Genomic DNA, 14260 nt, shown 5'->3' with positions numbered 1-14260 from the left:
ACTTTTAAGTCTGGCAGTAATTATCATCTTTTTATTTGATTAATGCTAATTTATGAAAACATTATTGGTCTGATTGAAACCTTGACTTAAAACTCTACATACTGTCTACGTTCATGTTATGATATGCCAGTTCTGATACTGACTTAAGTACAAACAAGAAATAGAAATACTAATAGATACCACTGACAAAGAAGATTGAAACTACTAAAGCACAGAAATATGAGGATAACAACATTGATAATATGACACTACAACTGGCATGAGATTTTTAGAAACTCGATGACTTTTCACAACTAATGCCATTTATGTGCTTAATTTTAAACATATCGTCAAAGAAGAAGAAGCATGTGGGGCATGTGGAATGTGCCATGAAATTATTTGAATCTGCTCAATTTAACAGACTGATTAGGGCTTGATTTTTGACCTTTGGCAAGCTTTTTTATCCTGGCATTAGGACCTGGATAGCATATCCAGGAAGATCAGTGGAATATCACAGGCCTCTGCCACAATACTTAAAGTTAACACAGGGAAACATTAGGAATACACTGGCACACAGGCACACGATCAAGAGCAGTTCAAGAGACACAAGACATGCGCAAGAGCAGATATCTAAGAAAAGTCATATGTCTAGACATAAACATTGTCTAGACTGTTACACCTTTGGGCATTTCAGAGTCTCCAGTCTACCTGAGTTGCATGCACAGTGTTTGAAATAATGGGATGTAGCCATAAACGAAAGGAAAACATGCAAACTTCAAGCAGAAATTCCTGTTTATGTGAAGCAACAGTCTTAACTGCTAAGCAACTGTCGTTCCAGTTGTCAAAAAGAAACTGAATCAAAGATACACAATGTTTAAAGGCAAAAAAAAAAACCTCAACAGAAAACAACAAATAGAGGAACATTACTTGGCCCAATTTTCCACCATAACAGTGTGAAGGCCAAACAAACCAATGTTTTGAACAAACTGTGTGCAACTGGGGGAATGCCCAAAATCATCAGTGAACACACTGAATAGTCCAGGTCTGAATGGCTCAAAAATACATATCTCAGCATAACACCTGCACAGGTTAACACATTCTGAAATGGTGGAATTGGTGGAAAGCATCAAGACTTGCAGAGGTGAAATAATACACTACACAGAGCATTCATGTGTGAGGCAAAAGTGTTTCTCTTTATTATCGTTTTAGTGGCTATGACAAGGTGATGGTGAATATTGACACAGTAATGGTGACATCTCTAGACAAGACCAGCATTTTGACTTCTTCTGTTTTGTTCACAGACTCCCAGACAAATAATGGAGACATTCTGGCTTTGAATCATTCTTAATTTCCTGTTACCCTCTCTTTTCTCTGTTTTTCCCACCGTCTCTAAAAGCCTCTGACTGTCAGTCTCTCCCATGCTTTATCACAGTGTGCGAAACCTCATTCTGCATTCCCAGATTGCTGTTTAATAGGAGCCTTCCTCCCTGGTGAACAGTGATAAGCTAATGGTTAGGGAATTGCTCACCATTTTGCAGCCGTGTCTGTCAAAAGAAAAGGGGAAAGAAGTGATGGGAGACTATTATGGGGTTAAAGTGAACAGTGAGTGTCCTTAATTTTGCACTCACACATGCACATTAGATTGTTTGGGTGGGTTGTTTATGCAAGTGTGTCATTGTTAGAGAGGCCAGATGATTGGCTTGCTACCTCTGTGTTGATTGGCCTCGCAGGAGGTGGTTGATTAATGCAGAACACCTACTCTGTCAATTTAAATATATTTGAATAGGATAATTTAACTTGGAGCAGATTTTATTCATGCGTGGGTTTTGTTTCAACTCTGTGCAATCAGTTTCAACTCTGTAATTCACCTTCTGTTGCAGGACATATACCGTAGTATTATTATCACCATGTTTTTCACATTTATCATGCATTCCATGAAGTTTATTCAGACCGCAGAAACAATAAAGACAGGAAATGGCGAGGGCAGGCTGGAAATTGGTTAAGGCAAGGGTAAATCTCTAATGTACGAGGAGGGATCTTGTGGTATATAATGAAAACATGTTTTTTTTAGTTATCTCTGAGTGCAGAAAATGGGTTGTGTCTAGCATTGTAAGCACAGAAAATCTCAAGCATTAGTGTTAGCTGCCCTCTCTGATGTGGCCCTTAAGAAGCTACTGCGAGAGCCTCCCACTAACACTGCTCTTCTCAAGATTGTGCTGTCCTCCTCTGCTGATTACTCTAGTATCCTCTGGCTATGAGACTGAGAATGTGTGTGTGTGTGTGAGCATGAGTGTGTGAGAGAGAGAGTGAGGGAGAGAATGAAAGAGTGCAAGTGTAAAAGCAGGGGAGCCATGTCTGGCTGTTAAGGATACATTTCCTCTACACTTTGATCGACTGTGGCCTACTATTGCTCCCACCCAAATAGACACACACACACACACACACACACACACACATACTCCAGTTTACTGAGTCAAAGGGAAGAGACCACTCTGTTTGTAACATTAGCCGACTATTAGGTTAGCCAACTGGAAACGTAATGCTCTGTTACAGGTGACCTTTTCCTGCTGTGCGGCAGTGTGTGTGTGTGTGTTTAAAACTGCAGATGTTGTGTGTGTATATACTGAACATCATCACATTGTGTTTTATATGGAAAAATAGACACTCTGAAGAGCCTGTTTCTGCCTGGTTGCATCTGGAATTCTCACACCTTCTTGTATTCATGTGTGTGTTGTGCGCCTGTGTTGTTCTTGGACAGATGTCCTTCAGATGACAGGCAGCAAGCAGATTGCACTGGAAGAAATCGACACAGGCCCATAATGCGCACACGCGCACACACACACACACACACACACACACACACACACGCAGGCACATAAACACACACACTGAAACCAGCCCAGACATTTAAATGGCTGTCCCACGGGCTGACAGATTGCAGCTGACCCCTGATAGTACTGTATATTATTCCTCCATCAATCTTCTCTCTCTCACTCTACTTCTCACTTTTCTATGCTCTCCTCTCTCCTGTTTTCTTCTCAGTCCTTCTCTTTTTTCTTTGTGCTCTCATCTCCACTTCCTCACCTTCTCACTCAATTTATTTTTCCTCTCACTGAAGTACACAAATCACACAGACTTACAGATAAGTGCTCCACTCCAGGTCCAAACTCTCTCCTTTTGGCGTGTGGGCGTGAGTCACACCATGACCAGTGAGAGGGTGCTGAGAGATGTTCAATGTCACCTTATTCTCCGGTCTGGCCAGCCTGTCCTCCACTTTTTCAAAGAGGAAAATTGCCTTTAATTGCTCCACTTTACAGTTGGGCTGGATGAGGCACTTAAAGGACAGTTACAGAAAACTTGGTTGACACATAATCAGTGAAGTGCATGGATTCTTGTCATATACACTTAAAATACAGCTAAGATCGCGGACTGGACGGGGATACAAAGTGATTAAGGCAGGCCACAACTACAGTAAATGAAGGTAAAATGCTTCTTGTAATTGTTGAGCCAGTGCAGATTGAAATCATTAGCTTTGAAAAGTATGGCAGAATCAATCTTATCGATAGCAGCACTGTGCCTATAGACTGGCCCTCAGCTGAAGCTTTGCCAGGTGCATGCTAATGACAGTCTGAGGGATGTTAAATCATGAATCCTGTACCTGTGTGTATGTGTGTTTACTGCATTTGTATGTGTCTTTATACTGGCTATGTAAAGCTCAGTGATGTTAGCAAACATACTGATGAAACATTGAAAACACAAGACTTTTAACACTATTAGAATGTGTAAGCCGCAGAGCTTTGATTTTTACTGGACTTATCTTAAGGCTTAGTATTAGAGTGATTATTAGACTTCAACTAATAAAAAAAGGATAAAACAAGGACAAAGATAAGTGTTTTAAGGAAAAACTTGAAGGTGTACAACATTGCAGAGAAAAATCATTTTAGTCTCTCAATTAATGATATCATTGTGCCATTAAGATGCTTAAAATACACACCAATGGTCTAGGAACCATCACATTAATGTAGTGTCTGTGCAGTAAATTTATCATTGCTGTGACAATGAGAAGCAGGATCAAGACAAATCTAAATATACTCTCAAAAACAAAAATGTTAAGTTAAACTGAGATCAAATAAATAGCCAGAAAATCCTACTTAATAGAAAAGTAAGCCATAACTGTTCAATTTTAGGGTCTGCATATGTGTGTATGGTTGGTCTATACAGTATGTTGGTGTGTGAATGTGAGTGAACCTGTGCACAGTAAGAGACTGAAGGCCATGCAAAAGCATCTCAGAGAGCCCTCAAGCAGGGAAGAGAAGAAAGGGAAAGGAATGGCTGGTTAGGTGGGAATTACAAAGGCAGTGTGAATGCTTGTCACTGTACGGCCTTTCAGTGAGAAGGTAGACAGGCTGAGGTTCAGTTAGGTGCCTCTTCCATGGAGGGAGTAACAGTGAAAGAAAGTGCTACAACCTGGACTCTAAACACAGCTTAGCACAAAGTGTAACCAGTGACACACTGTTATCAAATGACAATGGAGATGTTGGCTTCTATAATACAGATACAGGACTAGTTAGTAACAAGTACTATATGGCACCTTTCTGCAACTTGTAATCTAGCACTGCCTCCTGAGCCAAACAGTGGCATTGAAAAACAGTATAAGACTCATAATTACTTACTGTACTTCTTTGTGGTTTTGATATTTCTTTTGTAAAAGGACACTGTGCCAACATGTGTATGTTTTTTTTTTTTTAAAGTGAAAAACAGTAGTTAGGTGCATCATCAAAATTGCAAATGTATGATACACAGATGGAGATAAAGGCATTGATCTACAGAAAGTGTGTATCTCTCAAATCAAATAATGACATGAATGTCTACATTACTGCAGAAGCTCAATCATGTATTATTGAATATTCAATTTTAACACGAGAACCAAATAAAATAGATAAAAATCACAAAACAACAAATATACTGTATACACAAACATAAAATTAAAATCAACGGAAATTCCTCTTAGTTTGTGGCAAGCATAAATACATATTTTGTAGCCAAGAGAGCTATTTTGCTGCTTCCTCCCAAGATGTAGGGAAGTTTACCCTCATTTGTGTGGTGGAGGATTTGTGAATATGATGACATGATAATCATCATGCTAACTTTTTGAAGGTTTTACTCTGTGATGTGAAGCTCCATTTCAACAGCTTGCAGCCAGAACACAGCTTGTCTTCTCTTGTCTACTTGTTTCAATGGCCAGGTTGTGCCACTCTATTTAATGTTTTCTTCAGCTTTTTATCAGCTATAGTGGTGAGATACAGGGTTAGTGTACAAGTGCCTTTTAGGGTCAAACAACAGTTGAGTTTGTGTTATTTTTTGGTGATTTCATTCCAATCTCCCTCTCCCCTTCTCTCTCTGTAGTTGTGCATTAGAAGTCCATATCACAGTGGGGAAAAGGTTTTCCAAAGAGGCCCAGGGTGACACAACATATAGACAAGTGGGCGCTCCTTGTTGAAAATGAAAATATGTGTTAAAACCTTTAATACGCCCACATAAACAACAATTATGATCTCTACACTACCTGTGGAAGAGCACTGAGCAACAAAACTGCATTCCATCCTATCTGCTGCCTTTTTGATGGTTGAACTTCCTGTTGTCTTTATTGACATTGTGTTAGAAGTCCAACAGAATAATCTGAAAGCTTCATTCACTCCTCCTCTTAGGAGAACCTTGTTGCACCCTACTCTACATAGTACATTTATTTGATCAGTGTATGTATCCTTGTGTCTGGAAATAGAACTAGTGGGGAGGAATCTTCAAAAGCCTTGCATCATACATTATCTGCTCTCTTCACCTGTAAATGAATGTCACCCACATGACTTTTGTTTGCCGTAGGCTTGGTCGTGTTGATGTGGAATTTCCATCATCCACATCATTTGTTCTGATGTCAGCAGATGTAACTGCAGTTTTAACCAACTTTGACAGTCCTGTACACACACACACACACACACACACACTGACACACAAAGCCTGAGCTTACAGATCCTGTCTACTTCCCTGGTTTTCTGAGTTTGTGTGTCTGTGTACGCACATGTTGTTTGCAAATGCATGCACAGGCATGCGTGTCAGGGGTGCTCATTAAAATTGCATGGGAGCTGATGCTGTACTCCTGCTCCACTGCTCCCATTGCCACAGAGTTCTCCACATCTTGCCAGGTAATCAGGCGGGCAAACACATGCAGCCCTGCCTACGCGACTGCCAGCTGACTGGGTTTAAGGTCGTAAAAAAACAGCCACGGCAGCTAATTCAGCCTGTCATTTTCATGTTCACTGTTGAGCATTTTATACAGCAGCAAAGAACTATTAATCTCAGTTTTGTAGTTGAGTGCTGACTTATATAATAGAACCTGTTAATACTAATGCCATGTTTCTTTTTTTCATTCCCTCTCCATCTCCTCTTCCTCTATTTGTTTCTCTTTCCTCTGCGATTGCTGCTACTTTCTTCCACCACCTGCCCACCCTTTCTCTTCCTGTTTCTCCACCTGTCCTTGTGCTAGGGGAGCACCTGCGCATCTGTCCCCAGGGTTACACCTGCTGTACCAGTGACATGGAGGACAAACTGGCCACGCTGAGCCGCAGGGAGATGGAGGGAATACTGAAAGACGCTGGACGAAACTTACAGATCTCACTCACTGGACACCACAAGGCTTTCAGTGGTGAGTTTGTTCATTTACAGCCTGTGTATAAGTGAGTGAGAAAATGTGTCTATTTTCATCAGTATACTGTCTTGCCAGTTGTGGTGCTTCTCATTTCACTTTTTCACTCTGGACACACCCAGCCTGCACAAAAATGCAGACACACACACACAAAGATGGACAGTGTACTAGACAAGTTAAAGCCCTTTTATCATTCAGAACATTGATCTATTGTCATGCTTCAATAGATGAGGATGGCAATGCCTCACAGTGGTGTTGTCAGAAGGCCAGCTCTTTTATAAAAAGCTTTTGTACCAAAGCAGCCTTAGATGTCACCATATCAAGTCAGTAGCATAGAAAAAAACTGAAACAATTTAAAAAACTTGTTGGTTGGTTGGGAGCCCACACTGATTTTTAGATTTTGCCCTACAGTTTATACCATGGTAGCTATGGCTTTGATGTTTCAGATTGTATAAGGCCACATTGGGCAACGTTACAAATTAGTGAGCAGGACTTATTTATGGCAGTATTGTTTTTTTTGTTTTTTTTTACATGATTGCTGCATCAACGTGATCAAGTACCTATTTGTTGAATGAGCCAAAAAAAAAAGAGACTAGTTCTAGTTCTGGTTATTTTTTTTTATCCATAATTAGTTTTTCAGTTGATTTTTCAGAAATGCTATTGTATCAAGATACAGTATATATCAATATTGTGATAAAAAATAATTACACATAGCTACAGGATGTTATCCTTGTTGGCCACTCCTAACCTGAATTTATAATGATAACAGACATTTTAGCCAATTATATCTCCAGAAAACAGAAACAAAGGCAAAGACATGTACAATGGGCTGTTATTTTACAACTATTGTGTGTGTGTGTGTGTGTATGTGTGCTACAAGAGGAAAACTTCTGATTGTAAGTAAGCTAGATCACGACCTTCTGTTTGGCCATAAGGCAACCATAAACACATTTTAAACAGAATTATATAATTGGATTTGAATTTGAGAATTTGATAATATTGAGCATAACATGCAACACAACATAAAATGGTTCTTGGAAGAGAAAATAACAGCTTTCAAATAAAATGCCATATCACTGCTGCACATTGGCATCATAATTCATCAATACTCAACTGTTTCATGGAACATTTTGATAACATTTTATTTCATTAATCTGAATAAAATAAGGCTTTATTTAAAAATTAAACCAATACCAAATTTTTACTTCAACTCTCATGTTTCATGACATGTCGTAGTTCCTGCAGTATATCAAAATACCTTTTTAGAGGTTTTATAATGTTACCATAGTGTATGTGGTTTCTGTGTTGTACACTCTTCATCATGTGAAATAATAAGACTTAATTGTAATGCTCAGAGTGTGAGAAAAAGAGAAAGAGAGAGGGATTTTCAATCTTGGAACAGTGGCGCACCAAGGCAATTATATTTGTCTAATGACCTGCTCCAGTTAATAGAAGGGTGTCTCTGTGCTCCACTTGTTCCCCTTGGCCAGTTGGTGACAATGGATCTGTCAGCCAGAGCTCTGAGCTTGGCTAGTTAGCCTGACCTTTCCAGATCACAGTGATTAGTGGCTGAGTGACATTTGTTTACTTTCTTCTATCGCTCTGTGTCGTTCTTTCTCATGGTTCCTCCTTTTCACTCATGGTGCTACTGCTGTGCCAAAGGGATACAGTCTCCCTGCCAAAATACACAGAAGTGCACACACACACACACACATAACACACACACCCGCAGACAAACCTGTCAACACATACAAATTCCCTCCAAGTTAGTTTATGTCATCCTACAGTTCTTGAACTTTGCCGTTCTTGAGGAAAACACCTCATTTAGCACAGCAGAGCCAGTAAACAACTTCTACTACAAGGCACACACATTCAAGCAGCACTCAGCTCTGACCTCTAAACAATTCTAATGATGTGCATCGAAAAGCTTGCATATAAATACACACTGACACATGTCATGAGTGCGGTAACTGGTGTTGCCTCACAATGAAGTCATTTGGAGTTTGTTTTTGTTCATGTATGCTTGCCAGACATGTTCTTACAAATTTATAATAGCTCCCGTTGCTTTGAAATGGGAAATATATCAGACTTTTCTTTTTGTTGACCTAAAATCTGGCCACACCTGTACATCTCCCTTTTTCCTCTCCAAAGCAACCCACGCCTGTTCTGTTCAACTGTATGTTTTTTCCCTGTTTCTCATGTTCCCTTATCTCACCCCAATGAGCATCAGATGGGGACAGCAGAGTTGACAGAGGGAGGAGAGGAGTTTATGTGTGTTGGGACCTTGAGGTCTAAAAACCATCTGTTGTTGACTGTGTCCTCTGAAGATGAGAGCTAAGCGATAGACTGGGGTTAATTGGGCCATAATACGTTACATTTGCTGCCACATAATCAGTACATTTTGACAGGATCCAGCTACTCTTACTAAAGATGTCCTGTTAAAGCCTTAGATGTTAGAATGCGCAAAGTAAGACGACTTACTTCTGTCGCTGGCTTTGGTAAATACCTCAATCCTTTACTGTTTCAAGGGATTGGTAGCTGGATCTGGGTTATTCACAGGCTTAGACACAAAATATTTAGTAAGATTAAAGTAGATTTTTTTTATGGTTAAAAATAGGTGAGGCTTAGAGTTTTTTGTTCATATGACTGAAGGAGAGTACAGTGACATTGTACCATGCTGCCAGTCCCTGCACATCTGGCTGTGTTTAGCAGGGTGTGGGCTAGCTAGCGCCATGTGGCTAAGTGTAGGGTGTTACTGTTCCAGCCCAGGCAGGCTAGGCCTTTTTAGGTCCAGGAACTTTGGAAGAAGCCCCAACCAAGCCACAGATTAGAGGACCAGCATGCTCACATACAGATGGCTCTAGGCTTGCGAGTGTGCACACTGTATATGTGTGAGCATGCAAATGTGTGTTTATATGAATGTGTTTGTAAGTTTTGTAATTTAGTACATGTCACTGTGTGAGCGAGTGAGTGAGTGAAAACGGTCTTTGTGAACAGTATGTGTGCATGTGGTTTGCACTTGGGGTTCCGTATATCTTCACTGTCACTCAAACTGTGTAGAGAGGTGCAAACTAAATAATATATTACACTAAACAAAGGTGCAGCACAAAATTCTGAGGAGTTAATAATGAAAGAAATGGGGTGAAGGAGGGGACTGATTGAAAATGAGACTGAAGGCTGAAGGAGAGAGGAACATAGGAACATAGAGGGGAAGCAAGGACGAGTGGAGGTGGAAATGGAAAATGGTATTGAGGAAAAGTGTGGAAGAGATAAACAGAGAAAGAGAGATGGGGTTACATATGAAAGTGAGAGGGAAAAGGTCGGAGAGGACACAGAGAGTGATGGCACCAAAGGGAGCTGGGTGTTAGATGGCAGCCAGGTGTGTTAGACAGACGGAACCCTTAAACCTGGCAGGTGGTGTTTGGCCTAATGGTGCCATCACTGGCATCTGGATTCACTGTGTGTGTGGGTGTGTATGTGTATGTGTGTTCACTTGTACAGCTGCCACATACTGTATAGCTTTGTACAAATTCTGCATATTCATTTTATTTTGTACAAAGGAATACTTGTTTAAACTTTATTAACAGGATGGAACACAATTCATGCCTCCCTTAACTGACTCCCTGTTATTTTTGAGAGACAAATTTTGAATTTTGTTGTTTGTTCAGAAACAGTCAAAATTTTGGACACACTTTCTCATTCATGGGAATGGAAAGATGTTATTTTATCTTCTACCGAAGTCTTGAGTCATCAACACACACACACACACACAGAATACACACACTTGCACTGGCACACAGCATTTATGAGCAGCCAAAGGCTTATTGGCCAGTGTGTTCCAGCTCATTTCAGTACAAGGCAGATCAGTGGTCCTACAGCTTAATCTGATTTGAAGAGTACTGGCTGGCTGGCTGGCTGGTTTATGGGTACACTCATTTCTAGATGACCAGGCAGGACTCGCTTATTTATTCATTTAAGTAGAGCTCCGAACATCTCCCAGCTGGCCTGTTAAGTAATGACAGCTCCTCTCGTGGAGACTGAGGGGGAGCAATCCATGAGAATGACATCAAGCACACAGAAATGTTTCCTATCAGATTTAGGAAACAGACACCAAACTTGGATTAAAGGACAAGTCTGAATCACGATAAGCAAGCAGCAGCCTGCTGTATATCTTTTCAGCGAAAAGTGTGGCCTACAGCTCAAACATATACTCCAAAAAGACCATGAAGTGAAATCTCTAAAACAGTTTTAACAAAAAAATAGCATTATAAACTTCATGAAGGTAGGATTTATTGCTGGGCTGTTGTATTAGTTTTAGCAAACACACTGGCAACTGATCATTTCAATCAAATTTAGCACAGTGTGCTTTTCTTCTCACACCCAAATCACTAAATCCATGCTTACTTGGAGTCGTGACACATTCTACATCTGTGTTACAACATTGCAACAAACAGTTTTGATTCACTGCCATCTCTCGCTGCCCACCTTCTAATTTCTCGCTTTCAGGGTCACCTCTGATGATGTCATGAAAGACAAGGACATCTGCTCCTATTGTGGTGCTTGATTGGTTCATTTTATCTGCATGCAAATCACGTCGTTTGGGACCCGTAGTACCCTGGCCTAATTATGCCAAACACATTACTCACCAGGAGCAATGGCGCCTTGGAAGGATAAAATGAAAGAGAGAAAGCAAAGAGAGAAAAAGTAAAAGAAGAATACAGTTTGAGAAAAGATGGCGATGGAGCAAGCAGTGGAAAGTAAGTTGAGATAGAGGGAAAAAAGAGAACAAAATGACAATGAGGGCAAGGAATGGTATGGAGCTTGGAAGGAAACAAGCAGGGAGAAAGCTGAAAAAGAGAACCAGATGGATAGGAAAAGAAACAGGCCTGGGTAAATGATGCATAATGCCAGCCATGGAAAGTCAGAAGAGAGACAGAGACAGTGGGAGAAAGACTTTCTACAGAGAGCCTGTTGATAAATGACACACATTATGTGATGTGTTGGCTTGTTTAATATAAGGGACCTTTTAATAGCATCTAAATGCTGGCTAAGGGGCTTGCTTTGCTCCTGAGGCACAGTATGTGTGTGATAAGTGTTGTTATTGATGGAGAGTCAGACTGACACATAAACACTCTAATGGCTCCCAGATCATCATTTGTGCATTCAGTGCACCCAGGACAGCAGTATTTGTTTGTGCCTGTTGTGTTTTTTTATTGTCCTTGCACAGGTGGGGGAATAACAAAGGGAAAGACTGAGGATCCTGGGTACTTGTGGATGTGGGAGGGCGGGGTGTGTGTGTGTGTGTGTGAGGGGGGGGGGGGGGGGGGGTAGTTCTGGTAGAAAAAGTAGAGATCACAAAACCATCTGGTGCCTGCTGAGGAGGCTATGGATGATAATTTCTTAACCAGGAGGTATACTGTATAAGTAGGATTCCTTGTTTAAAGACAAGTATCTGTTTAGGCCATATCCAGTTTGGCCAAAAATAAATGTCTGCTATTTTTAAATTTTTTGCCAAACATTTTTTTTTACCACGTCTATAAATTTCATGCATTGCTGAAGACCTTAAATAAACTCCTCAATACATCAGTTTTAACTAAATGCAGGTGACCAATTCATGAATTCTGAGCAATCCTGAAAACATTTTCCTGGCATTAGGTTATAGGTGGCACCACAGCAACATGATAATTTGAAACGGCCCGAACTCAGAGGTCATGAGTCTGAGAGTCACATGCATGTTGCACAATTCATTCTTGTAAAAACCCCTAATATTCCCAGACAGGATTTGAAAACTCTCCAAATGTCGTGGCAGAAATCAGCCAATCAACATTGTGTATTTGAATGTAGATCAGATCCAGATGTAGCTTAAAATGTTCTGTTATTAAAATAACAAATTCAGAGGATTGTGCTCTAAGCGCTTTCTATTTATACATTTTAATTCACTCCTGCCACCTGATTTTCTCCTTCTTTTCTCTTGGCATATGCCTCATCTTTTGCCCTCTGTCTCCTCTCTGCCAAAGAACCATCCAGCTAATATGATCATTCAGCACTTGTCAAATGGAAAAATACAATTATGGCTGTCTAATATGAAAGAGATATACAATTGCTGGTTTTGCAGCCCTGCTTTTCTCTCTTCCTCCCTCGAATTATTTTACTGATCTTCCTTTTTCTATCCAATCCTCCCTTGACAGTCTCAGGTGCACTGCTAAACTCTGTTGATCTGTCATGTTCCATCTCTTGTTTGCTATTCATGGCCATTTACTCTATGTCAGTGAGTGCATGAGCCGCTGGGAGTACAGTATGCTTCAGCATCCATCCATCCAAGCATCAGTATATGAGAATCTGCTTTTATTTTTATTCCATTTCAGTTGTTTAGATATGTCATTGCCCTGCAACAGTTTTGTAATTCAAAAATCTATCTTTTCCAAGTATTCTCCAGTAAATTGGATATTTTACAAACCTTTTTCAGACATCCAGCAATGATCCCGAGTGCTTTTAAACATTTCCTGCACATGCCAGACAATGTTAACTGCCAACTGGAGAAAACAAACACCAAAATGACTTTTCACAGGAGACCAGAGAGTTATGTAAGTATAGACAAGCCATGAAAGAATCAGTGATTTTTGATTACTTAAAGGCAAGGCAAGACAAGGCAAGTTTATTCATAATGTACGTTTCATACACACCAGCAACTCAAGGTGCTTTACATAAGATATAAAAGGACATTTAAAGGCGTAAAAATACAACAAATAAAATAAATAGAATAGAAAAACAAGACAGTAAAATATGCATGAGAAAGATAAAAATCAAAGTTCAAATAAAACCTCTGTCTGTTTAGAAGTATTCAGAAATCACAACCTAAAATTAAACATTCACCATTTTGCATCGGTTCAAAGGCCTTTATACACTGGGGACATGACAAATAAACAACATAAAAATGTGAAACACTCGCCTGCGAATAGTTTGCATCAAAATCATTCATATCAGCAGCGATATGAATTTGTGACAGAAACAGTCAGTCAGTCAGCCTGGCGAGGTCAGTTTGTCCGGCCACTGTCCCTCAGCTCCCCAGGAACTGCTGCTGACAGACGGATGTTTCTGTGGACAGAGACGCTGAATGCAGGTCAGAGTCGGTGTGGATTGAATGGATATAATGCTCTCCTCTTCTTTTGTTGAGTGAGGAGGAGGAGAACAAGATCATCATTGCTGTCAATGTCAATCATCATGTCATGATGATCTCCGACCTACGTTCAGCGTCTCTGTCCACAGAAGTAGCCGTCTGTCAGCAGCAGCTCCTGGGGAGCTCAGAGGATAGCGGCTGGACAATCTGACTTCACCAGGCTGACTGACAGCAGAAATTTACTGAACCAAAATAGTTTTCATGTCGACAGTGTTTGTATTTATAAATACATGATGATGATGCATATGATGAAACATGATACATGAATCAATATATTGAACCATTTGGCTTTATTTCCCCGCCCACCGTAGCGAGTGAGCTATGGTCTGTCTACCTGCAGTGAAACAGGCAAGGTCACAGACAGACTGGTAGCCTTGATTAATCAGTGTAGATACAGTAAATAA

General features: G+C 40.3%; 1 protein-coding gene across 2 annotated transcripts in view; it reads left to right on the top strand.

Moving 5' to 3' along the window:
• gpc1b (glypican 1b) overlaps nucleotides 1-14260 on the top strand; it is a 76372-nt gene that overhangs the window by 36633 nt on the left and 25479 nt on the right. For both annotated transcript variants that reach the window (XM_042429188.1, XM_042429189.1), the window contains one exon: nucleotides 6521-6679. In XM_042429188.1, the coding sequence (XP_042285122.1) occupies nucleotides 6521-6679 (159 nt within the window). The remainder of the gene's footprint in view (nucleotides 1-6520; nucleotides 6680-14260) is intronic.

This window comes from Thunnus maccoyii, chromosome 12 (genome assembly GCF_910596095.1).
Source record: "Thunnus maccoyii chromosome 12, fThuMac1.1, whole genome shotgun sequence".
Taxonomy (NCBI): Eukaryota; Metazoa; Chordata; class Actinopteri; order Scombriformes; family Scombridae; genus Thunnus; species Thunnus maccoyii.
This window is presented reverse-complemented; position numbering and strand designations above follow the sequence as displayed.